At 44.2% G+C, this 27,391-nt stretch overlaps 1 protein-coding gene across 2 annotated transcripts in view; it reads left to right on the top strand.

Annotated features, from left to right (window-relative positions):
• Positions 1-27,391, top strand: part of MYOF (myoferlin) — a 188,929-nt gene that overhangs the window by 138,161 nt on the left and 23,377 nt on the right. The window contains exons 30-44 of one of the 2 annotated variants that reach the window (XM_088842143.1): positions 553-726; positions 1,702-1,810; positions 3,113-3,190; positions 5,649-5,830; positions 5,924-6,082; positions 6,240-6,338; positions 7,338-7,499; positions 9,427-9,592; positions 12,903-12,979; positions 15,215-15,271; positions 16,662-16,673; positions 19,703-19,801; positions 21,512-21,637; positions 23,942-24,097; positions 24,529-24,620. In XM_088842143.1, the coding sequence (XP_088698269.1) occupies positions 553-726; positions 1,702-1,810; positions 3,113-3,190; positions 5,649-5,830; positions 5,924-6,082; positions 6,240-6,338; positions 7,338-7,499; positions 9,427-9,592; positions 12,903-12,979; positions 15,215-15,271; positions 16,662-16,673; positions 19,703-19,801; positions 21,512-21,637; positions 23,942-24,097; positions 24,529-24,620 (1,748 nt within the window). The remainder of the gene's footprint in view (positions 1-552; positions 727-1,701; positions 1,811-3,112; positions 3,191-5,648; positions 5,831-5,923; positions 6,083-6,239; positions 6,339-7,337; positions 7,500-9,426; positions 9,593-12,902; positions 12,980-15,214; positions 15,272-16,661; positions 16,674-19,702; positions 19,802-21,511; positions 21,638-23,941; positions 24,098-24,528; positions 24,621-27,391) is intronic. The other variant, XM_055425068.2, reaches the window with a different exon arrangement.

Genomic DNA, 27,391 nt, shown 5'->3' with positions numbered 1-27,391 from the left:
AGAATCCATTTGATTTACCCCTGACGTCATGCCCCACCCCATCCCTGCTACCAAGTCTAAATAAGGGGCTCCTCCTGATGGTATAGACACCACCTTGGCAAAATCCTCATTTCACTTCAGTTGCTGCTGTTCTCTCTGCATCTCCACGGTCCATCACCTCTGCAAGGGCAGAGAACCTGTTTATTATTTTTTTAGTATTTTATTTATTTGGCTGTGTCGATTCTTAGTTGTGTCATGCAGGATCTTTTGTTGTGGCACACAAGGGCGGGCACACAGGCTCAGTTGCTCTGCGACATGTGGGTTCCTAGTTCCCCAACCAGGGATCGAACCCACACCTCTGCATGGCAAGGCAGATGCTTAACCACTGGACCACCAGGGAAGTCCTGAGCCTGTCTAGTTTGTTCTCTGTTGTACCCTGGCTTCTAGCACGGTGCTTTGGCCCAGAGTAGACTTTTGATACATATTTGTTGATTGATCAGGTAAACTGCTTTATCAATATAAGGAACATTGTTATGGTGATGATTATCGTTAAATGTTTTACCTCTGTTTTAGGCCATGGCAGAATTTGAAGACCGGGAGGGCTGGGAATACGCTTCTCTAATTGGCTGGAAATTTCACTGGAAACAGCGTAGTTCAGATACCTTTCGCCGCAGACGCTGGAGGAGAAAAATGGCTCCTTCAGAAACACACGGTGCAGCTGCCATCTTTAAACTTGAAGGGGCCCTTGTAAGTAATAAATAGCCAAAATTCAAATTATATTCACAGAGGGAAGACACATGTGTGTTGGATATAAGGCCACCGACTCCACTACTGTAAGACTGCATTTAATTTGGTACAAAGCCACACATCATAGGTTTTCAGCAATGTAGAATAAATAGACCATTGACACGTGGAAGATTCTAAGAAGCCCATTTAATATTGGTTCACCTAGCCTTTTCTTCAAGTGTATCTGTTCCAAAGCCTTTGCTGTGGGTGACATCTATTAACATTCCAAGCTTAGGTTCTTTGGGTCATACTCTGGAAACTACAACTGTTCAACAAGCCAAGAAAGTTAAATATATAGGTGTGAGGGAAAGGAAAACAGAAGGATGGCTCACAAAATCAGAGAACAATTCACACGGAAGCACAATAGAAAGGCAGGGAGAGAAAAAGCAGAATGGTAGAAGGAATGAATTAAGAAAATGGTGGTGATTGATTTAAATCAGTGTGGTGATCAGGGACCATTTTTGGAAATTTGTGTTTGGACACAACCTATTTTTATATTTCTACACTTTCTCTGTTCTTCCTCCACCACTTTTTCTTCCTCCCTTCCTCCTAATACTCTTATGTATCCTTTATGCTTTCCTCCCCCCACCTCCCAGAGCTTCCCTGGTGACTCAGATGATAAAGAATCCACCTGTAATGTGGGAGACCTTGGTTCGACCCCAGTCCATGGGGTCGCAAAGAATCAGACTGCGTGGCTTTCACTTTTCTTTCCCCCACCCCTCCACCCCCACGGGGTACGGTTTGGTAAACCTAGTCTTGAGACAGAAAGGCTGGCTCTAGTTTCCCACTCTGTCACTATGCTGGGCTTCGTTCATTTTTTAAAAATGGAATGATTGGATTAAGAAAAACTCTTAAAATTGACCATTCCATTTGTTTCTAATTCTTACCTCTTCATTTTTAGGCATTGCTAATTGGTTTTCCTGCCTCTTATTTTAGGGCGCAGACACTACGGAGGATGGAGAGGAAAAGAGCGTAGAAAAACAGAAGCACAGCGCCACCACTGTATTTGGAGCGAACACTCCCATTGTTTCCTGTAATTTTGACAGTAAGTTTTAAACATGTATTTGTGAATTTCACTTCTATGACTTTTATCTCAGGATGACTGAATCACCAAATGTGATTTTTTAAAAATCCTTTTATGTAAATGTGACTTGCATTTTCATCATATCATGAATGTGATTTTTTAAAATACAGTTTTAATAACTATATTTGGGGTAGAGGATGGTCAAATAGTTAATCATAACATAACCTGTCTGATATTTACCCATTCTATCAAGAGCCCTCCAAAGATTATTTTAATTACAGAAAAAGTTCAAAAAGTTAAGGTTGGTTTTAGTGATAACCTTCAGGAATTTTGAAATGAAGCAGACCTACTCTATAATAATAATAGCAAATACTCATATTAGTTTTAGCATATGCCAGGTACTGTACATATATTATGTCTTTTAATTTTTATAACAACCCTAGAAGGGAGGTACCATTATTGTTCCCAGTTTCACAGGAAGAAATCAAGTACAGAAAGATTAAATTATTTGACCAAGATTTTGTAGCTTGTAGGCACTAAGAGATAAAATTTGAACTGAAGTAGTCTGGTTCCTAGCATTTGCGTAGTGAATCACAGTACTCTGAAAGTGTTAGTCGCTCAGTCCTGTCTGACTCTTTGGAATTCCATGGACTGTAGCCACCCAGGTTCCTCTGTCCATGGAATTCTCCAGGCAAGAATACTGGAGTGGGTAGCCCTTTCCTTCTCCACGGAATCTTCCTGACCCAGGGATTGAACCTGGGTCTCTTACATTGCAAGCAGATTCTTTACTGTCTAAGCCACCAGAGAAGCCCAGAATTTGTGTAGTGAATTACAGTACTCTACTGCTTCTCAAATTATGTGTGTTTGCAGGGGCAGGGTGGGGTAGCAGTGTAGTGGGGAGGGTCGTTTATGTATTAAAATAATAATGAGAAGAAGTATAAAGTCTTTGAAATATCAAAGAAAAACTTAACAGATAACTCTTTCCTAGATCAATAACTCCTAGAGACCCAGTGTCATTTTAAAGGTCGGCAATGACAAGCAGTACCCTAAATCCAGGTAGTTTATACCAGGAGTATGCTCTCCTGATTGACACACTTGCAATGAACTTCCTGCAGCATTTTTACAATGCTTCATTTTGCAGGAAACAGAACTACCTTGGAAGACACATCGTCAGCATTGTATACCTTCTGTGCATACAATATAAATTGTGGGGAAATGGATTTGGGTAACCCATTTATCTGAAATATATGTTATGTCCAATAGAAAAATAGCAGTTTATAGTGTTCTGTTTCTTACAAGTAACCACCATCCTGTTCTTTTTAGGAGTCTACGTTTACCACCTGCGCTGCTATATCTATCAAGCCAGAAACCTCATAGCACTAGACAAGGATAGCTTTTCAGGTAAAGGAAAAAAAACTCCATCTCACATGTTATTACACAGCAGGCTAGCTTGATTCTACTTTTCATCAAGTGGATGCTTTGAGTTATTTCGCACAACAACAAAAAGCTTTTCCTTATCAAGAGTAAGTAGTTTGATATGCATGAAGTCAGCAGCTCAGTCATTAGACAATGGCTGAGTATGTCGAGCACCGTTGCTGAGTGCTGGTGAAGATATGTGGTCTTTTAATACTAACAATCATTAAGGGATTAAGTGATGAAAAACACCAAGAAGAAAAGTAGTTTCTGCGCTCGTGTTTATACTTACAGCTCTCTTTTTACCCCAGAACTCTTGGGTTGATTGGTAAGTCAGCACATTTATGTATATATAAATATTTTCTAAGTTGACGAAATGATTCCCATCAGTTCACCCATTTCGCTACTTTGAAGTCCATCTTGACCTCCCCTGCTGCCTGCTCCCCAAATTTCCAGCATCAACAAACCATGGGACTTCATCACCCCTCACACTGACACCCCCTCTAGTTTTGCTGCCTTTGGACTGGTTCTCAGAGGAAGGTTCTGGGTGCCTGCTGCTTGGGAATTTATGTGCTGTTGCTGGTGGGACCATCACTAGTTCCTGGGCTTCCCAGGCTAGTGTTGTTGTTCAGTTGCTCAGTCATGTCTGACATTTTGTGACCTCATGGACAGCAGCACGCCCGACTTCCCTATCCTTCACTGTCTCCTGGAGTTTGCTCAAACTCATGTCCATTGTGTTGATGATGCCACCCAACCATCTCATCCTCTCTCGCCCCCTTCTTCTCCTGCCCTCAATTTTTTTCCAGCATCAGGGTCTTTTCCAGTGAGTCGGCTCTTCACATCAGATGGCTTCACCTTCAACATCAGTCCTTTCAATGAATATTCAGGGTTAATTTCCTTTAGAATTGGCTGGTTTGATTTCCTTGCTGTCCAAGGGACTTAAGAGTCTTCTCCAGCACCACAATTAGAAAGCATCAATTCTTCAGTGCTCAGCCTTCTTTATGGTCCAACTCTGATATCCGTACTTGACTACTTGAAAAACCATAGCTCTGACTATAGGGACCTTTGTAGGCAAAGGGATGTCTCTACTTTTTAATACTCTGTCTAGATTTGTCATAGCTTTTCTTCCAAGGAGCAAGCATGTTTTAATTTCCCTGAGCTATAGCAGGAGCACTCCACTTTAGGACCTGCAGGCCAGCAGAGCGTCGCTTATGGAACTAGCTCTAGAACCGGTTGCCTGACACTCTGGCATGCTCAAATCAGTTGTGAGGTGTGTTCCGAGCACTAATATTAACCAACATTTGTGAATGGTTTCCTTTTCTGACAAAGCAAATTTAAGGTTATCTCTAAAACCGGACCAGAATGGTTTTTGAAGACATTTTTAGAATATTCACCACCAGGGGGCACTCGATCACTGCAAGTCAAAGTTAATTTCCTGACTAAAGTTGCATAAAACTCGAAGCACATGCTTTGCAGTTTGAAACAGAAGATATACCATCAGGGTCAAAGCAAGGAATCCCATTCATAAGATGCTGCAGTGCTAAAAGCCAGGCATCCTTTCAGCTTGTGCAGAAGCTTCAAGTTAGACAGCAGGGTATTGCTCACATAAGTCAGCTCCCAAGCAGTTGTAAAAAGGTTTGGTGAAATGATTAAGCATGGAGAAGTGGATTACTTTTTTTTTTCTTCTTAGTTGTTTTCAGCAGTACTGAGGTATAGCTGACAAAGTTTAAAGTGAACAACGTGATGATTTGACATATGTACACCTTGTGAAAGGATTCCCACAATTGAGTGAACATATTCATCGTCTCTCAGATTTACATTTTGTGAGTTGGTGCAAACATTTAAGTTGTACTTTCTTAGCATGTTTCAGTTATACGAAAAGTATTAACTGTAGTCATCGTGTTATCCATTGGATCCTCAGACCTTGTTCATCTTGCAGGTGAAGTTTATACTCTTTAATTCACATCATTTCCCCTGCTCCCAGCCACCGCTGGGACCACCATTTTCCTCTCTGTTTCTCTAAGTTAAGACTTTTTTGTTTGTTTCACATATAAATGATACCCTGTAGTATTTGTCTTACTGTGTCTGGCTTATTTCACTTAAGCCCTCCAGGTTCATGCATGTTGTCACAAATGGTAGAATTTCCTTCTTTTTTAAGGCTGAATTATATTTTATTGTCTGTATATATCTACCTATATAGATAGATATTTTTTTCTTCATTCATCTATAGTTTGCCTTTCATTTTGTTGGTGATTCACCTTGCTGCACAGAAACCTTTTTAGTTTGAGGTAATTCCATTTGCTTATTTTTGCTTTTGTTGCCTTTGTTGTGTCAAATTAGAAACCATGGCCAAGTCAGTGTCAAGGAGCCTACCCCTACGTTTTCTTCCAGGAGTTCTATGGTTTCAGACCTCATGGCCCACTGTTACTCTCTTTTTCTGTTTTAGATCCATATGCTCATGTCTCCTTCCTTCATAGAAGTAAAACCACCGAGATCATCCACTCAACTCTGAATCCCACATGGGACCAAACGATTATATTCGATGAAATTGAAATTTATGGGGAACCCCAAACCATCCTACAGAACCCACCCAAGGTTATCATCGAACTTTTTGACAATGACCAAGTGGTAGGTAATTTAGCATTTCTAAGATGATTTAGGGAATGATGGAGATTTATAAGGATGTTTGTCAGAGAATTTCAGGATTGCTTGTTTCTCTAGGGCAAAGATGAATTTTTAGGACGAAGCATGTGCTCTCCTCTGGTGAAACTAGACTCAGAAATGGACATCACTCCCAAACTTCTCTGGTACCCAGTAATGAATGGAGACAAAACCTGTGGGGATGTCCTTGTAACTGCAGAGTTGATCCTGAGGCACAAGGTACTTGCTGAGTTCTCACTCATACATACAAGGTACTTACTGAGTTCTCACTCATACATTTTTTTCAGAGTAGCCAATTAAAACACTTGTTAACAACTCCAGGCACTGTTTACTTGAACCAAAGGGAGGCACTGACTTTTCCGTGTTTGTTTCACAGGATGGCTCCAATCTTCCCATTCTTCCCTCGCAAAGGGCACCAAATCTGTACATGGTACCCCAGGGCATCAGGCCTGTGGTTCAGCTCACTGCTATTGAGGTATGCTGCTTGCTCTGTTTTATTGGTCAGATCAAATGGATGTGGCCACCCAACTGGAATCTTTTTTTGTATAGGAATGGAACCTTGCTGTGTCTTCTCTTGCTGTCTCCAACTAACTTTAGAATTTGTCCACAAAAGAGAAATATGCATGGAAAATAGAATACTCATCAAAGCAATAAAAACAAGTCAATCCCAATATTGCTGAGGGAATTTAGAATTCCCATTTACTGGGAGCCACTGGATTCCTAAGTTTCCTGGGTCAACTGGAAAACTGGGAGAGAGGAGATGGACTCAGAGCAGCATGTCTGTGTGTGCCGAGCAAAGGGGGCCTGAGCGGGAGGCAGAGGGAGGGATGGCTTGTCTGTGTGTGCCGAGCAAAGGGGGCCCGAGAGGGAGGTGGAGGGAGGGATGGGAAGAGTGGGAAATGGTGACGTGTCAGACAGTCTGAGCACATACGGGCGGAGGGAACTTGATGCATGGCATCCTGCCTACTAGTGAGGGCCCCCTGTTTGTCCAGTCAACGAGCTGTTACCTGGAGGTTTCCATCCTCCGTCTGTCTTGCTAATAAGACTGACAGATGACTTTAAACTACAGCTCTTATTTTTGAATAAAGGCCTGCAGGTCAGACTCTGTGTTAAGAGTTTTACACTTGATCCTCAGAATAACCCTATGATGGGAAATACTCTCAGCTCCTTTTGTAGCTGAGCCAGAGAGGTTCCTAACTTGCCAGAGTTCTCAGAGCTGTGGCAGCAGCCAGGATTTGATCCCTGCACTCTTATCTGCTCTGCTCTTTATCCACTCAGATAAGGGAAGAAAATGGGCAAAAAACACTTTCTCTGTCTGACCTCCAGGCTTTCTAGGATAACATTCTCAGAGATTTGAGGCAAATCGGTACAAATCCATCTTAAAGAATTTACCAGTTATTAAGAAAGAATGTTCCCTTTTGAATATTTTTAATATGCTGGGGTTTCTTCCCTTCTCTTTATATTGTTTTCTTAGATTCTAGCTTGGGGCTTAAGAAATATGAAGAATTACCAGATGGCTTCTGTCACCTCCCCCAGTCTCATTGTGGAGTGTGGAGGGGAAAGGGTCGAGTCAGTGGTGATAAAAAACCTGAAGAAGACACCCAACTTCCCAAGTTCTGTTCTCTTCATGAGAGTGGTACTGTATCAAGACTCCATAATAGATCATGTGTGTTGAATTGCTGACTTGTACTTGAAAAATGAATATATACAAATCCATACATTATATATTAATATATTTCCAAAGTCTGACAACAAGTAGAAAAGCCTGCCTTAGTCTGCTTGACTAGCCTCCCTTAGATTATCACGCTGTAGTGATAGTTCCTTAAGGCTTCAAAGAGCCCCAGTGACACCGAAGTATCTATGAGCAATCCTAAGGTGTTTCTCCAGGAAACTTCCATCTAGTCAGCTCTCTATGACAAGCTGTTAGTCAATCCTCCAAGAACAGAATATTAACCCCCAGCCATGCCCCTGTAGGTGTGTGATCCAGAATCCCCCATAGATGGCTGGCTGGGGAAAGGGAGCTACGGAGTAATGGGGTGCTGGGGCTGTGTCCTAGCAGCCTGTGACTGTGCCCCGCCTCCAGGCGCCCCTAGGGATGGTGCCCACTTTTGTTCCATCGATGTTCCCCTCTGGTTATTAGAAGTTTGGCAGCCTCAGATCTGGTTCACAGTCCTCCATTGCAGACCCCATAATACTTTGGAGCAAGAAGAGGTTACTCCATCTTTCTATCTTTAAAGCAGTTACATTCTTAACTTTTTAAAACAGAAAATCCTTTCTTTTTATACTCTACTATAAAAAGAGATACAAAGGCATTTCCTCAGTTTTGAAGGGGTGGAAGTTCCATTTTCCCACTCCAGTCATTTTTCTGACCTTGGGGCCTCGGACACACAGCTCTTGAACTCTAGGGTCATGTGTCTTAACTCCTCCTCTTATGGATAAGGAAACCAAGGCTTGGAAGGAAAAATGCCCTCTGCAAGTTCCATAACCAGTGCCAGGTGCCACCTGCTGTGCCCAGAGACTCTGTCAAGGCTACAGCAGCAGCTACGTAGAGCCCAGTGCTGGCTGCATTCACACTCTCTGCATCAAGTCTTCAAGCTTGCAGGGCAGGCATTTTCATCCCTCTCGAGTGCTTTGGAGAAAACTGAAAGGTTAAGTGATTTACACGAAGAGACACAGCTAGCAAGTGGGTGGCCAGAGTTCAGACTTAAGGTCCCTCCAGCTTCAAAGCCCATGCTTTCCCCTTGGGATGCTACCAGTGAGCACCCCCTGGAGGCTCCGAGGCAGTATCCCAGAGTGATCCCGGGGCCACTCCGCCCATCCTCTCCTCTCGCCAGCTCCCTCCCTGCCTCCCAAGCTCTAGTCTGGGATCTACCCTTGGTCAGCAGAAGTGAGGAAAGCCTCTCAGTTGACCCCAACGTCTATTCCTGTGCAAGGACAGAGGTGGAAATAATCTGAACCACACACCAGGCAGACCTGAGACCAGCCCATGATTCCCCAATCAGACAGTGTCACCAAGGTCACCAGATTGTACACAGGGGAACCAGGAGACAATGAGAATAGAGCATCCTATTTTGGCGTTGAACTTCCAGGGCTGAAAGACTCCCAAGCCACAGTTATTTCCTGTGAAGGTTCAGTTTTATCTTAGTCATTTCTAAATTTTAACTAATTCCAACAAAGGGCTGATTTCACACACCCTGTTAACAGAGCAGAGCCAGGCACTAAGGTACAGTTTTAGGCACTTCACGTTCATTAATTCAGCAACCCTACTGTTATTGAGATCCCTGGGACACAGAAAGGTTCCCTAAGATCATGTCATGCAGCTGTCAGTTGCAGAGCGGGGATTTGACCCCAGGCATCTGGTTCAGAGCTCAGGCCCTTCGGCTCTAGGCTGCTAGCTTGGCTTGCATGTTACTGAACTGCTCACTGTGGGGCCCTGGGCCTATGCCAAATGGGCAGAGAGAGCCTGAGATGGTCCCTTTGGGGGAGTTAATTGGCAAAGCTGCCCTTGTCAGGACTTGTAGAGAGAAGTGACACCTACCTCTGTGACCCTCCTCCCTCCCCAGTTCTTGCCCAAGGAGGAACTGTACATGCCTCCGCTGGTGATCAAGGTCATCGACCACCGGCAGTTTGGGCGCAAGCCCGTCGTGGGCCAGTGCACCATTGATCGCCTGGACCGCTTTCGCTGTGACCCTTATGCAGGAAAGGAGGACATCGTACCACAGCTAAAAGGTAAATGTGAAACTGAGAAAGTAGCATTGACATAAATACACAACCGTGTATAAAACAGATAATGTGAAGCTGCTGTGACGCACAGGAAGCTCGACTTGGAGCTCAGTGATGACCTAGTGATGGGGAGGTGAGAGGGAGGCTCGAAAGGGAGGGGATATATGTATACTTAACAGCTGATTCACGTTGTACAGCAGAAACTAACACAACATTGTAAAGCAATTATCCTCCAGTTTTTAAAAAAAGGGAAATCCAAGTCTCTAAATAACATCTTGGGTCTTTTCACGTTGAGCTGATTTCATCTTCACCAACTTCTCAAAGTGCAAGTACTTATTCTCCAGGTTTTGCAGATGAGGGAACAGTTTGATTGACAGCACGCCGTGTAACCTTCCCAAGGTGATACAGTTAGTAAGTGGCCGAGCTCCTCTTGAATCCTGGCTTCATTTGGAGAGGCCCAATGCTCAAGCTGTTACATTCTGAAATATCCTGCTCCTGGAAAAAAACATTCTTTTTTGTGTTGTCCAGCAGAAAAATCAAATGGGACAGTGGGTGATTCCAGTTTGCCATGATAAATATTTTGATGGGAGATACAGGGGCCCCTCTGTGAGCACTAAAGGAGCCTGGAATTTTTAAATTGCTTTCTTTCTATCTGTTGTTCCACCTCATTAATGCATCACAACATGCTTGTGATGTGATTTGAAACATATGATTTCATTGTTACCCGTGGAGGAAAAAATAACACCTGCTGAGTTTAAATGCCTGGCTTTAGGTGACATAATAAGTAAGTGATAGAGCAGGCTATAGTATTATCTTAGGGTTCTATATGAAATAATAACTATATGGATAGCATTTTGCACTTGTTTATTCAAGAGTTACTTGTTTTTTAATTTACTATGTACCAGAGACTGTGTTAGGGGCTGGGGACTGGATCCCACCCATGAGCAAGATCCTAGAGCCCCTAGGCTTGTGAGATTAGACACCCATTCAGCTGATCGCTGGCGGCCTCAAAACTGAAACAGATGTCTTCTGTTTGAGCAGCTGTGCTGCTAACTTCTGTGTAATCTTCCATAAGGTTTGGTATTGATTTTACAGAGCCTCTGAAACTTATCTGCATTGTGGGTCTGAGCATCCCGAATCCCTGATTCAGAGAAGAGAGAAAAAAATCCACAGTCACACTTGCGCAAAACCCTACATGTGTTTATCCATACATTTCCCATGAAAAGCATTTTGTGCTGGATAGATGGTGCCTAAACAGCAACATTTTTATAACAAGGTTCACATAACTGCAGGAATTCTTTTATCTGGGATTATATAATGGAGAGAAAGTGTTTTCCTGGTGTTTTTCCTACTGTCTTCATGAGGGAACACTCTGACACAAATATGTGAAATCATTAGGAAGGTATAAATGCAGATTTTCTCTGGCCTCAGAATCTGAGTGGACCTGTGTGTGTCTATAGGTCAGGGGCAGACAGAGGCCTACTGGTTCATAGTTCTGTGTAGTTACTGTGGTCAGGGCTTCAGAGAGTCCCTGAAGAGGAAAATTCTTAAGATGAATGGGGAACACAGTGTTCCCAAGACCAGAATCTATTATTTTAGATCCACCTGATACTTTGTTTAAACCAAATTGAGGTAAGAGTCCAGGGATATGCTTGGTTGGTCTCGTGGGAGAAGCTCACAGAATAACTTGCCTCCCCTCCCTAAGGTTTTGTTGACACGAGGACTCTGAAGTGGAGAACCGATGATACAGAAAGGAACCCGCATGCAGTTTTCCAGCATGCCTGCCCACTCACGCTTCTGTGTTGCTGCAGCTGTTGGGAGTTGGGGGATGCTATCTTGGAAGCATAGAGACTGCTGATAGATCTGGGTGTGCCATGTGGATATTCAACCACCTAGCAACAGCATAGCAACTGGTGCTTTATAGATTCTCAGTGTCAGTCTCCTCTGCTTCCCCAGTGTTCCCCTGATTATTTCTTTGACATTTACAAAGGGCCTGCTTTGCTCTGTACTCTGGTATGGCAGTTAAAACACAAGCGTTAACATCAGAGAGACCTAGATTACTTACTTACACTTGTGATTGATTGTTCAAACTGAAGCAGATTTGCTTTCTCTGAGCCTCAGTCTGTTTGTTTTTAATCTGTATAATAGACATAATGCCACATATACACTTATTCTACAAGATTTTTGAGGGGTTAAATGATATCATGTATGTAAACAGTTTAGCCCACTGCCTGGCACATGGTAGGTACTTAAAGAATGTGTTTTCCCTCCTTTATGTCCTATGCATCAATTGCTGGGTCAAACAAAAAGTTCTTTTGGCTTGGTAGAGTTTGTTCTGTCTGGGTTCTGGCCTTCTGATGAATATCTGTCTACCTGATGTCTTCATTCGTAGGGGGCATCTGTACCTCTCACTCCATCCTGCCCCAAGCTGAAGCTTTGGCACCCCATTCAGCTGAACCAAATCTGGTGAGCCCCAGGGGGGCCACTCATGAGCCTCACTCTAACCCCAGACTCTGGAGCTGCAAATATTCTGGGAATTATTTAAAGTCAGGATGGGTGCCTTTTCCCACTACATATACTTACTGTAAGAGGGAGAAGGCAATGGCACCCCATTCCAGGACTCTTGCCTGGAAAATCCCATGGACCGAGGAGCTTGGCAGGCTGCAGTCCATGGGGTCGCTAAGAGTTGGACATGACTGAGCGACTTCACTTTCACTTTTCACTTTCATGCATTGGAGAAGGAAATGGCAACCCACTCCAGTGTTCTTGCCTGGAGAATCCCAGGGACGGAGGACCCTGGTGGGCTGCCATCTCTGGGGTCACACAGAGTCAGACATGACTGAAGCGACTTAGCAGCAGCAGCATACTGTAAGAACTGGGGCTGAAAGAGGCCGCTGCAACTTCAGCCCTGAAATGTGCCTTTTCACCCTGATTTGCTTTTCTGTGTCTTAGAACAGATTCCATGAAATGGAGGCTCCTTTTCTGTAGCCAGTATCGCTCCTGCATCCTCTAAAGACATGTGTTGATTAAATACTTTTTTTCGGCATTCCCTATCTACAGGCATTGGACTAACTATCTAAGGTGAAAGAAAAAAAAACAGGCCAGATAATCCCCTTAAAACGTCTCAAACAGTCATAGTTTGGGAAAAGTGATGAATTGTTGGGTTATTTTACAGTCCGGTGTGGTCTTCTCCATTTAGTAAGTCTCATCCAGGAGCAAACTCTACCATCCACTGTGTGGCTGTTAAACTTGAAGTAGAAAGCTTACCACTATATTTTTGTAAGTATCTTAGATTATGAAATTGTCTGTCTTGCAGCCTCATTTTTGTCTACCCCACCCTGCCGGGACGTCGTTATTGAAATAGAGGATACCAAACCATTACTGGCTTCAAAGGTAGGCTTAGAACTGATCATTCGTTGGATGATGTTGGTTTTATCTTCCAGGTATCTAAGCGTTAGATGAATTCAGTCAAACAACCATTCAATGCGACTAAAGATAACAAACTAACTTATCCCAGTAAAGAACCTGGCTCTTATATTCCTCAGTAGCTTTTGTGACATTGTGTGAACTCATGTCCTCACTCCTCGGTCACCAAGGATACTTAAAATAATACTTGGACCCGTGCTGCACTCTGCACGAGGGAGGGGAATCTAGACAACAGTAAGTTTTAAAATCTCCCCAAGTGATTCTAACGTGCAGGCAGGTGTGAGAACCGTTGATGTGGATGGTCTGAGCGGTATCATTTGCAAGAGCGATCTCAGGGCCAAATATACAGCATCACGACATTCAGACGAGAGAGACAAGGGGCACACCAGTCCCTTTCCTCCTAAATGAAACAGAAGAGTTGTGGATTTTTAATGACTCTATTTGTCACTGTATGGGATATCCCTGACTTTTATATTCACTGTGGTTTTGAAATTAAGACATTGGTGGAAATGCTCACTCAGGACCCTATTTTAAAACCATTCCATCCAGTTTGACAAGAAGGAAAGGGTTGGGATGTGGGGGGGGGCAGTTCTCAGCCCAGAAAAAAGAAAACATCAAATATCTCCCTGTTTCTGTTGGCATTCATGATGGACTTTCACAGCGTGTTTTAATGTGCAAACTGGCCAGAAAGTACACATGATTGCACTTTAATGTGTTAGGTCTATAAACAGTGCCTTTAAAGAAATCTACTTTCTTCCCACTGCATTAAACTCACGAACAATTGGACCATATTAAATGTGGGCTCCACAGCCAGCACCACGTAGCAGTGTGTTTGATTCTATTCCCTGAGAACCGTCTGCAGTCAGAAACGACAATATCAAATTTGCAAAACCACTGTGTTTACTTTATAAACAACCCCAGATATTCTCAATAAAACAGTAGTAGCCCAGGGAGAAGTATAATATACTTCAGTTCAGTTCAGTTCAGTTCATTCGCTCAGTCGTGTCCGACTCTCCGCGACCCCATGAATCACAGCACGCCAGGCCTCCCTGTCCATCACCAACTCCCGGAGTACACTCAAACTCATGTCCACAGAGTCGGTGATGCCATCCAGCCATCTCATTCTCCGTCGTCCCCTTCTCCTCCCGCCCCCAACCTTTCCCAGCATCAGAGTCTTTTCCAGTGAGTCAACTCGTCTCATGAGGTGGCCAAAGTATTGGAGTTTCAGCTTTAGCATCAGTCCCTCCAATGAACATCCAGGATTGATCTCCTTTAGAATGGACTGGTTGGATCTCCTTGCAGTATACTTAAGATCTTTTAAGTACATTTTCACAGCTACTCTGGAAAAAGCCAGTTTAAGATACTACCCTGTGATCTGCTTCCAGATTCCATTGTCAGTCAGATCTTTGTGCCTTCTGTATACTCGGCAGGCCCAGGTATGGAGGATCAAGAAAAAGAATAAAGTCACCTATGATCCAATCTCATGCATTTCTTCCCAGTAGTTAAAGAGATGAGGCTACTGTAGCAACACCCAGTGAAAGCTGAGTTTACAGCATATTTTAAGTTGCAACCCAGCAGGATTGAGAAAGGTCATATCATTCTCACATACTATATATCACCTTAATCAGCTGCTCTCCTAACACCTAGTGGACGTATACTGTGTTGATACGAAAGGCTATCCGGAATGGCCTCTAAAAATCTGATTCCATCTGTTCATTGGGGAAGACAGGACTCATCTATGCAAAGTCAAGTGAGCAAAGTTGAACTCTGGAAAAGCCAATGACCAGCTTGCTGATGTCCTGGATTATATGTACATGTAAAATATGTCCACACATGTAACACACATAATATACATACGTGTAACGTGTATGCTATGTATGTTACATGTACATGCTTTGTGTGTGTGATGAACGTCTATTACCACTAACTCAATTCGAGCCTTTTATATGGGTAAATTGAGGGACTGGGTCAACGCTGTGCTGACGATGGAAGCTGGAGGCTGTGGCTTCAGGTGACAGTCTCATGCTCACAGAAACTCACACCACCCTGTGGTGACTGAGAGAGCTCTTGTCTGATGGGCTCAGCACCACCACAAGTAAAGCGGGAAACAAACACGGGGGTGGGGGGCAGAATCACTAAGTGCTAGCCAGATGTCATGGACATTCCTACATGGCCGTTTCAACTATTACCTTCCAATTCCAGTACTTAAGCAGTATGTCAACAGCACTCAGCAAAATGGCTTCTCCAACGACAGTGCATGTATGTATCATAAGAAAACGCATGAAGCTGCCTGCGGCTGCAGGGACTTCACTCTAGAGGCTTGAACTCTCCTTTCAGATTCTTTCTAGATTTTGGAGCGAAAGATGGTCTTTAAACAAATGTGATTGTTTTAAGCTTCAGGGGAGAATCTACTGTGCCCTGTGTATGTAATGAAGCAAGTTACTTCAAGTTGCTTCAGTTACTTTTTCATGTGAAGTTATGAGCAAGTGGACATGAATACATCTTCCTGTATTAATTCTAGATTTTAACATCAGCAGTCTGTTTTTAAAATGCTTTTTAAATCATGAACTGCTCATTTTTTTGAAAAGGTTTCAAATAGATGAAAATAGATGTGAATAAAAAGATTCTAAAAATCTGAATTCAGAATGTGCAAACACTTTTGGTGTAAAATCCCTCTCTCCAAAATCTCAATTCAGTTGTGATGATTTAACTCTTAATTGCACTTTGATACTAATCTAATAGAATTGTTACCTCTATCTGCCTCTCTGCTTCTCTTGGCAATTCTGTGTGCTGAACAAAAGTTGATCTGGAAAATGCCGAGGGGCACTTGCAAAAGAAGCCTCATAGCCATCCCACACTCCCTGCAGGAAGTGCCTGTAGTGAGGAATCACAATTCCCTTAAATTGGAAGTGAACTTGAAGTTAGGAGGCAACAATTCTTCAAACTGCCCCTGAGGGCGAGCTTGGCTAATGTTCCAGCAGGTACCAAGAGAAAAGTTAAACCCCAACATCCTAGCTGTCAATTCTTTCATCTCCTGGTAGATTCTCCATGCGGAAACTCAAAAGGGAAGGATTTGGTCAGTGAGAGAGTTGACATCATAGAACAATTTTGATGGATGGATATGTATTTGGTACTATAACATCAGCATGGGGAAAAAACAAGAAAAGGTGCTTATTAATAATGATATTGCAATCATGCTGGGTATAAACACCTTGCAACAGGAGTTTTTGAAGAGATGAGAATTAAGCCAGTTGGGAATATACTTTAAAAGCTAAATGGAATGAAAGGTTTGGGGCAGGAAGGTGAACGACTATGCCCTGCTAACCCCCAACTCCCTATGTTACCACTGTGCTGGTGGACAGAGATTGTCTAACTCTATTAAAATGGGACGGTGGGTGACTACTTCCAAACCTTTTATTTTAATACTGTTTGTAACTCTTTTGCACATTTTCAGAGAAGAAACCAAAAAAAATGTGTTTAATAATGAGATCATCTTGAATAAATAAATCATCAAAATGTTGATAATATAAATGATGGCGGTAAAATGTCTCCTTTTCTCTTTCTTGTTCAACCTAATGCTCATGGATCTCTACCTCTGTGTGACCTATACATGTTTTGCCTTCTTCCTGGCCATATATGTGATGAACAGCTAACAGAAAAGGTAACTGTTTTATACAATTTGCTAGATTGATAATTCATGTATTTTCCTATAGCTGATATGTAAAAAAAAAAAACAACTGTTTTTAAATCCAGGATTGGGTTTACTGATCCATAGAGGGGAGATAACTGTATGTGTAAACATATGTGTACCGTACACAGAGAAGAAATAGTTTTTCTTGAGTATTTCTTCTGTCTCACCCCCTGGTGAAATAGGAACTGCATGGCTGATGACACACTATTTTGGGCAACCTGACTCTTTACTAGGTAGATTAAGATGCAGGTGGGTCTGATGAGGATCTAATCTTGTTATAAATCTGAGTGGAATTTATAGTCATCAGTTCAGTTCAGTCGTTCAGTCGTGTCCGACTCTCCACGACCCCATGAATCACAGCACGCCAGGCCTCCCTGTCCATCACCAACTCCCGGAGCTCACTGAAACTCATGTCCACAGAGTCGGTGATGCCATCCAGCTACCTCATTCTCGGTCTTCCCCTTCCTCTCCCGCCCCCAACCTTTCCCAGCATCAGAGTCTTTTCCAGTGAGTCAACTCATTGCACAAGGTGGCCAAAGTATTGCAGTTTCAGCTTCAGCATCAGTCCCTCCAATGAACACCCAGGATCGATCTCCCTTAGAATGGACTGGTTGGATCTCCTTGCGGTACAAGGGACTCTCAAGAGTCTTCTCCAGCACCACAGTTCAAAAGCATCAATTCTTCGGCGATCAGCCTTCTTCACAGTCCAACTCTCACATCCATATGTGACCACGGGAAAAACCATAGCCTTGACTAGATGGACCTTTGTTGGCAAAGTAATGTCTCTGCTTTTTAATATATTATTAAGGTTGGTCATAACTTTCAGCCTTCTGGAGTTTGAGAATATTCCACAAGTGATTCCAAATGCCATCCTTTCTGCCCAAAGAACCACCAAAGGTTCTCAACTCTGGCTGCATATTGCCTGGGGAACTTTTGAGAGCATCCTGGATGCCAGGTCTCACTCCAGGCTGACTGAATTAGAATTTTCAAGAATAGATTGGGAGCCCCTGGTCTAAACAAAGCATAATGCCTCCATACTCTTGCTTCACATTTTATAACCAAAGCTCCTTCTCCTAATCATCTTATTTGATGTCCAAAACAACCCTATGAGAATGATGTGGAAAGATAGTGTTAGCCTATTCAGTGGAAAAAGAAAATATTGCTCAGAGATTTTAAACAGCATATCTAATGTGGCTTGGTTTGTAACACAAGGGTATGGCTTATAATGTAAAGGATAGAAATTGAGTTAGAAACAGTTTCTCCCATGCTTAGCTTAGTGAGCTTTGTTTTGCAATGTGTTGCTGGCTCGAAGGGCTAAGGAAATGAAATAGTAGAAAAACACATACTGGAGGATGGAATAGTGAACACATACTAAAGGGTCTTTTTGGTTTCTTTCACTTTACCTGTATATGTAAATGTTGTTGTTTAGTCGCATTGTTTGCGATCCCATGGACTGCAGCATATCAGGCTTGCCTGTCCTTCACTATCTCCCAGAGTTTTCTCAGATCCATGTCCATTGAGTCTGTGATGCTGTCTAACCATCTCATCCTCTTTTGCCCTCTTCTCCTTTGCGTATGTAAATCAGTTCAGTTCAGTTGCTCAGTCATATCTGACTCTTTGCGACCCCATGAATCACAGCACGTCAGGCCTCCCTGTCATCACCAACTCCTGGAGTCCACCCAAACCCATGTCCATTGAGTCGGTGATGCCATCCAACCATCTCATCCTCTGTCGCCCCCTTCTCCTCCCACCCTCAATTTTTCCCAGCATCAGAGTCTTTTCAAATGACTCAGCTCTTCGCATCAGGTGGCCAAAGTGTTGGAGTTTCAGCTTCAGTTTCAGTCCTTCCAATGAACACCCAGGACTGATCTCCTTTAGGATGGACTGGTTGGATCTCCTTGCAGTCCGAAGAACTCTCAAGAGTCTTCTCAAATACCACAGTTCAAAACCATCAATTCTTCTGTGCTCAGCTTTCTTCATAGTCCAACTCTCACATCCATACATGACCACTGGAAAAACCATAGCCTTGACTAGATGGACCTTTATTGACAAAGTAATGTCTCTGCTTTTCAATATGCTGTCGAGGTAGGTCATAACTTTCCTTCCAAGGAGTAAGCATCTTTTAATTTCATGGCTGCAATCACCATCTGCAGTGATTTTGGAGCCCAGAAAAATAAAGTCAGCCACCTTTTCCCCATCTATTTGCCATGAAGTGATGGGACCAGATACCATGATCTTAGTTTTCTGAATGCTGAGCTTTAAGCCAACATTTTCACTCTCCTCTTTCACTTTCATCAAGAGGTTCTTTAGTTCTTCTTCACTTTCTGCCATAAGTTCAGTTCAGTTTAGTCTCTCAGTCATGTCCGACTCCTTGTGACCCCATGAATAACAGCATGTCAGGCCTCCCTGTCCATCACCAACTCCCGGAGTTCACTCAAACTCATGCCCATCGAGTTGGTGATGCCATCCAGCCATCTCATTCTCTGTCGTCCCCGTCTCCTCCCGCCCCCAGTCCCTCCTATCATCAGACTCTTTTCCAATGAGTCAACTCTTCGCATGAGGTGGCCAAAGTATTGGAGTTTCAGCTTTAGCATCAGTCCTTCCAATGAATACGCAGGACTGATTGCCTTTAGAATGGATTGGTTGGATCTCCTTGCAGTCCAAGGGACTCTCAAGGGTGGTATGTAAATATCAACAGGATAAAAGAGTAAAAACAGTCAAATGAATAGACTGTATCCATAGAATGTTAGAAAATCACCCAGTATAGCTGTGGCCATTAAAGCCACACACATTTCATTGGCCAAGGATCATCACTTCACCTCCAGCTTCCAGGTGGAAGAATTCTTATTGCTTTGGTGCATGTAAGCAAAAGTCATATAATCTCACTTCTTTCAGGTTCAGAAGTACCTGTTTCTCTTTTCTATTACATAGTTTTCCTGCAATGATTGGAAATCCAGGTCATCACTAAGGTTTTGCCATTTTGATGTGTCTTTCTTTAGGAGGAAGAAATTGTTGACTGGTGGAGTAAATTTTATGCTTCCACAGGGGAACATGAAAAATGTGGACAATACATTCAGAAAGGTTATTCCAAACTCAAGGTACCTGGGCCTATGCAACTGTGGGTGGGAGATGAACATTCATTAAAACTGGTGGCAGGCAGAGCTGAGTGAAAGCCTGAAAGGTCTGATGGTGGGGGCTGAAGGGGAGGGACCAGGAGCACCTCTAGGGGAGCCGTCTTGTGATGGATTTTGGCTTTACTGAGATTTCCAGGGCTTGAGAACAGCTGTTGATTTATGCTTTTTGTGACTGCCACTTTGGGGCTTGGGAACATCTGGCTAAGTGAGGTTGGCACTGCACTAATTAGGACTGTAAACGGCTGTCAAATTTGACCAAGGGAGACCTTAGAAGTCAGGGTGCTCTTGCAAAACAGCATGAAATATCAGCATGCTTCATTCTGTCCTCCATTCTGGGCATCAGTTTTACTAACTGAGCAGTTAATTCTTTTACATGCATGCAACATACAATCACAACTGTGTGTCCAAGAGGGAGATGAGCTTTTGAACTAGGCAGATCTGGTTATGGATGATCTTTCTGTTAAGGGTTTGAGTTCTCCAGTTCTTTATTCAGTTTTCCAGTAGTAAAGCTAAGTGAAGGCTAACATTTTCAGAACAATGCATAGCAGAAAGATAAACTTTAAAATGAGAAATATCAGGCCATTAAAATAATTATCGCACATGGAACTCTGCTCAGTGTTATGTGGCATCCTGGATGGGAGGCAAGTTTGGGGGAGAATGGATACATGTATATATGTGGCTGAGTCCCTTTGCTGTTCACCTGAAACTATCACAACATTATTAGTTGGCCGTACCCCTAATACAAAATTAAAAGTTAAAAAAATTTTTTCTCCATCAAAGTGGAAAAATCCACATCCTTTCATGTGATTGTCATAACATCTCAATGTAGCTTAATCAACACCAGCATGTAAAGAACCTCTCATTTAGAGAAATAGACTAGTCTGGTGGATCAGCCTCACAGTCCATCCTCTGTCTCTCCCTCTTTCCGTCCTTGCTTCTCCTCCTCTTCTTCTAGCTCTTTATCCAGGTACAATTTGTATACAGTAAAGTTAATTCATTCAGTGAGTTATGATTATATACATATACCTACATAAACCACTACCAAAACAAGGCAACAAACATTCCCATCTCCCCAGAAAACTCCTTTGTGTACCTCTTTCCAGTCAATTCCTAACAACCTTCCAACCCTCTTAGACAGCTGATCTGATTTCATCATCACAGATCAGTTTTGCCTGTTTTCATACTGCGTATAAGTGGACTCACACAATGTGTATTTGTGTGTGTGTGTGTGTGTGTGTGTGTATTTGTGTGTGTGGCTTCTATAGCCTAAGACAGTAGTTCTGAGTCATGTTTTCATATATCAGTAGGTTGTCATATATCAGTAGTTTGCCCCTTTTTATTGCTGAGTCATATTCCATTGTATGGATGTATCATGACTTGTTTATCCATTCTCTGATGATGAAGCTGCTGTGGACATTCTTATACCATGCAGACATGTTTTCATGTCTCTTGGATGAACACCTAGGAATTCAACTTCTGTATCATAGTGTAGCTGGATATTTAAATTGCCAGACACGTTGCAAAGTGTTTGTATCATTATGCATTCCAGCCGGCAATGTGAGAGTTCCAGTTGTTCCATCCACATCTCGTGCGTGTTTGTTATTGTCAGTCATTTTGATTTTCGATCCCACCTGTGTTATAATGAGAAATTAAGAATCTGTTGATGGTTTGCAGATATATGATTGTGAACTAGAGGATGTAGAGGAATTCGAGGGCCTGACAGACTTCTCAGATACTTTCAAGCTGTTTCGAGGCAAATCAGATGAGAATGAAGATCCTTCTGTGGTAGGGGAGTTTAAGGTGAGTAAAATGTGTATCTATCCCGTTTAAAATCCATGTTTATTTTCTTTGTAGACCTAGGATAAAGGACCACCAGTCTCTGGGTCAGGTACCTATCCTCTGATACCTGAAGGATGTTCGGAAATGCTAACAAGGAAAAGAGCAGTGAGATTGGGGGCAGAATCCTCAAAGCCAGTCTTCCTGCTGATGCCAGCCAGCCTTGAATCTTGTAGAGTCAGCCTCTCTAAGTCCCACCCCCCACTACCACATGCATGCACACACACACACGTACACGTACACACGTCCCCCGCAGAATCCTCAAAGCCTTCCTGCTGATGCCAACCAGCCTTGAATCTTGTAGAGTCAGCCTCTCTAAGTCCCACCCCCCACTACCACATGCATGCACGCACACACACACACACGTCCCCCACCCCCTCCCAGGCTTTCAGCTGAATCATCAGTACAACACCTTCCCAATCCATTGTCGGTGTTCCCTTTCTCATTCACAATCCAGACCATCCTCCCTACAACCAAATCCGATCATGTTTCTTGACCACTTAAAGGCATCTCTTGAGTTTCCACTTGGTCAAGTCTCAACTCCTCCCTAGGGTGGAGTTGGCCTTTCACAAGCTTCTTGTCTCCCCTGCCACCACACCCTCTCCAAGCCCCAAACACATGCTGTCCTCTCACAACTTGGAGCCTTGGGACAAGCTCTCCATTCCCTGGATGCCCTTCCTTCCTGCTCTGTGGTCTGACAAACTCCTACTCATTCTTTTAAGTGCCAGCTCCGATGTCACATTCTTTGTGAAGTGCTCCCTGATTGCTCCTGGCAGGGTGACTCACTCCTGCTCTAGGCTCTCTGGGTCCTCACAACTAGTAAAGCACCTTTGACATCATAAGTATCTGCTTTCACAACTGCACCTCCCTCCAACCACAGGTAGCAAATCTATGTCACTTCTAATCCTTTCAATAGCAGACATTACTAATCAATCAGACCAATTAACCCTACTCAAAATCCTTGTCTTTAGAGCTTCCACCCCATTGATTGAAGATAGCATGAGAGTCAAACCTATTTAACATCCCTGTGCCAGACTGGATTCCTTGAGTTCATTTTTGGGCCCCCAGTACCTGGCACATGGTTGGTGCTCACTTCATGCTGCTTTACTGAATGAAAGTAGCTGGATCCTAAGACCCATATATTCTGAATCCAACTTTAGTGCTTTCTCTTGTACATAAGCTGGTTTCAAGATAAAATATAAAGCCTCTCAAGCTGAACTGATGGCTCACTCATTCAAACACCACTTACTGTGCCCCAGCTTCATGCCCAGCCCTGTGTTAGGTCCTGGAGATAGTGACAAACAAGAAATATTTCCCTCCTTCAGGAAGCTCACAGTCTAGTGAAGAATATAGACAATAAACAGTAATGACGCTCTGATAGCTCAGTTGGTAAAGAATCCACCTGCAATGCAGGAGACCCTGGTTCGATTCCTGGGTCAGGAAGATCCACTGGAGAAGGGATAGGCTACCCATTCCAGTATTCTTGGACTTCCCTTGTGGCTTAGCTGTAAAGAATCTGCCTGAAATATGGGAGACCTGGGTTCAGTCCCTGGGTTGGGAAGATCCCCTGGAGAAGGGAAAGGCTACTCATTCCAGTATTCTGGCCTGAGAATTCCATGGACTGTATAGTCCATGGGGTGCAAAGAGTCAGACACGACTGAGCAACTTTCACTTTCAGTGAAGCAGATGTCATTGCTGCAATAGGGATGAATGTGGTGTTAGAAGATGATGTTAGGAAACTCATCCCACCCAGGGGCAGTCAGGGAGGCTTCCTGGAAGAAGTGACACTTTTCAACTGAGACCTGAGGGATGAACAGGAGCTTGCCTGGGAGTGGAAGGGGGTATATGCAGTAATGCAAAAAAAGGGCGGGGGGTGGGTGGAAATCACCTTAGTATTTTATTGGGTTTAAAAAATAATCATTTTTATTCCTGTCTTCAAAAAATGTGCAGAATTTCACTCCTACCACCTCCTTTGCCATCATATTGGTCCAAGCCACTTCCATGTTTCCCCTGGGTTTTTGCCAGGCCTCCCAACTTCTGTTCTGCCCTTCCTTCTCTCCTGTGATCTATTAATTACTTTATCATCATTCACTTTCCCCATCAGAAACATGCAAAGTACACCATAGCTTTCTTTCACAAAAGCAGCCCTTCCTCCCCCAATCCCACAGCCCTCTGTGGCTGTCCGTCATGTCCCGGGGAGACTACACTGCCCTGAGCCCCCTGCTCCGGTCATCCAGGGCCCTGCGACTCTGTGTGTCTCTCTCCTAGGGCTCCTTCAGAATCTACCCACTGTCGGATGACCCCAGTGTGCCGGCCCCTCCCCGGCAGTTTCGGGAATTACCTGACAGCGTCCCACAGGAATGCACGGTTAGGATTTACATTGTTCGAGGCTTAGAGCTCCAGCCCCAGGACAACAATGGCCTGGTAAGAGTCTGGGTGTGGGGCCTTCTCCTGTAGCAAGATAATTACAGTCATCAACCACCATAATTGTCATGTTCCTTCTTTCTGGGCGTCTGTTATCTCTCGAGGAGAAAGATACTCTATCAAAACAATCTGTTCAGGAGGATGGTCCCAACGGGGATTTACCTAAGAGCTTGAAGGGAAGGGGCTTTGGAGCCACTGGTTCATCCTTCTCATTTTACAGATGTGACCTCAGAGAACTGCTTTGTCACTGTTCCCGGCCACCACCTCTCCTCCAAAGGCAAGCTTGCTGCGTGGCGCCAAGAGGGAGCACTCCCCAGACCTGGTCTGAGGCCGCCCCTTCTCATCAGGAGTCACACCTGAGTCTGTCCCAGAAACTGGCTTAAGTTGGCACCCTACAGTAACATAACCTGTCCTCTGTTTCATCCCCACAGTGTGACCCTTACATAAAAATAACACTGGGCAAAAAGGTAATCGAAGATCGAGACAACTACATCCCCAACACGCTCAACCCGGTGTTTGGCAGGTAACAGATATTTCCAAACGTTTTTCTGTGGTTCTTTTCTTCATGGCCTCCATGCTAAGGATGCAGTATGTGCTGCCAAGCTTTGCTCTAGGCCCAGAAACTGTGAAACCATGTCTATGAACTATTCAAATACCCAAGTCAGTGGGGCAGATAATGAATATGTAAATACATAAATAAAAGTATTGCGTGAAAGCAAAAAGTGCCGTGAAGAAAATTAAACCAAGTCTGAGAGACCCGCTCTAAGACCTGGGGGCAGGGGTAACAGGACATGGATGGTAGGAGGCCCAGAAGTCCAGAGAGTCTGTGGCTTCTAGACAAGAAGAGTAGGCCGTGATTTCGTGGAGTGACAGGGTGGTTCTCATACCCCAATCCTGTTGAGCTCTCTTATCTGGGATGCTTTGATTCCATTGTTTTGAGCCAGTGTATGTGTTATTGACTCTGTTACCAAAAACGGGAAAGGGAGAAGAAAGTGATGGCATCAGATGTCCTGCTCCCTGTCTTCTGTTCAAGAAGATTCTTGAAATAGCATTACTATCTTCATCCTTGCCATTTGACATTTGTTTCTGCATGGTTACACTGATCTCATGAGAACCTTTTCAAGGGTAAGGCAAACCCAAGTGACCTCTAAAGAGGACCAGCTTTTGGCATCTATAAACTCCTTCCACATTTAATAATAGCTACTATTACAAGCTTTCCTGGTGGCTCAGTGGTAAAGAATCTGCCTGCTGATGCAAGAGATGCAGGTTCGATCTCTGGGTTGGGAAGATCCCCTGGAGAGGGAAATGGCAACCCACTCCAGTATTCTTGTCTAGGAAATCCCATGGACAGAGGAGTCTGGCGAGCTATGGTCCTTGGGGTCACAAAGAGTTGGACACGACTGAGTGACTAAACTATTTGCTAAGCTTTTACTGAGGGCTTGCACTATAGTGAGCCCTTCATAGAACACATCTCAAGAATCTCACCACTCTGAGGGGCTACTGACAAAGAGGAAACTGAGGCACCAAGGGAATGAACACCCAGCTCACCCTGCTGGGGAGTGGCAGAACCAGGACCCATGCCCCGGCCACCTGACTGCAGGGTCTGCATGGCTGCCATGCTCCACTCCGTGCAGCCACCACCGTCTGATTTTCACCTCAGTGTCAGATCCTGCAGCCAGCAGGGCAGGGGATCTCGGCCCCACGTCACAGCGAGGGAAACAGGACACCCGAGCTGCGTGCACAGAGCTGGTACAAGGGGAAACCTAAACTTGGGGAGAAATCCTGACCAAGCCCCAGGCTTTCCCAACCAGCTCAGTACTGCTTCGTGCTTATGGCCAAGGCATCACCTGCGGGGCTTCTCTGGTGGCTCAGACAGTAAAGAATCCGCCTGCAATGAAGGAGACCCAGGTTCAATCCCTGGGTTGGGAAGGTCCCCTGGAGAAGGGAACGGCTACCCGCCTGGAGAATCCCATGGACAGAGAAGCCTGGTGGGCTACAGTACATGGGGTCACAAAGAGTCGGACACGACTGAGCAACTTTCACATCACCTGTAGAAAAATATTCTTTGCAAAAAAGAACATTTGTACAGTGTTGTTTTTCCCTAGAACACTACTGAGACGGAGAACACCTTGTTCTTATTCGACGTGTGGCTGGTATCTTAATTTCTGGCTTTATTATCCTGCCCATCTGCTGCTTCTCATGTGTGGTGATGGAACCCTTACACATTCCTTCCCTCTGTCACATGTGAGTGTTTCCACACACCCACATCCACCCACATGCATACACACACACACACACCCCACAGACACTCACAGCCACACACACACAGACCCACAGCTACACACCCACCACACCCCCACATCCCCACACACCCCACACATACCCCCTCACACACATACACACACAGCCACCCACATCCCCTCCACACACACACCCGCTTTGTGCTGCACACCCTGGAGCCGTGTGCTGGAGCCAGGCAGTGGAAATAATCCTCTGGCATGGCAATATGATCGTTTTCCTTTTCTCCCACTGATCCAGCCCTGAGGTCTAGACAGGAAAAGGCATGCAGTGCAGGAAGGCGGGCCCCATGCGAGGGAGACAGGGAAGCAGGGAAAGCCAGCTTTTATGGGAGAAAAGCAGCCCTGCCTACATCACTGTCTTGGAGAAGCCAAGCACAAGCTTAATTAAGTGGCAGGAGAAGTCTTGCTCAAGCCACCTCAGCAGGAAGTGATGCCGTCAGGCTCCACGTGGCCAATCCCCATCTGGCGAACTTAGACTTGGCTCCATCCAGCAGTGTGGAGCCAGGGAGACCCCAGCTCCACAACCCCTCCTAGGCTCCAGGCCCTGGCCTCAGTCTTACTGGGTGACTTTCTTCTCAGTGGAGACTCTCAGGAATTCTGGGACAGGGATTCAGGAAAGAGCAACATTTCCTACATGCATGGCATTGTTATCACATCACACTCAACGGAATGTTAGTCTGCCAAAAAGATGTTAATTGGAGTTCCAAGGCAAAGCATATTTCTTCATCAAACCAGGATGCCTGGGTTAAAAAGATAACTGCAGGATTTCTCAGAGCCTTCAGTTTGCCCAGAGGAACACCAGAAGAAGTGATTCTCAGCCTTATTTGAGCAAATAATTTTTTCTCAACAGACATGTATTACCTGTCCCGTGGGATTCAGTAATAGAATTTGGGGGTATGTGTGGATACGGTCTAGTCAGGACTCCAGCCCCTTCTCTCCTGGGATGCCTGCCTTCTGCAGGCCCTGTCTGGCTGCAGAAGTCTGGGGAGTCACT

This window comes from Moschus berezovskii, chromosome 12, assembly GCF_049115385.1.
Source record: "Moschus berezovskii isolate FMDL1 chromosome 12, NW_MosBer_1.0, whole genome shotgun sequence".
Lineage (NCBI taxonomy): Eukaryota > Metazoa > Chordata > Mammalia > Artiodactyla > Moschidae > Moschus > Moschus berezovskii.
Note: the sequence above shows the minus strand (reverse complement) of the source record. Positions and strands in the feature narration are given on the sequence as shown.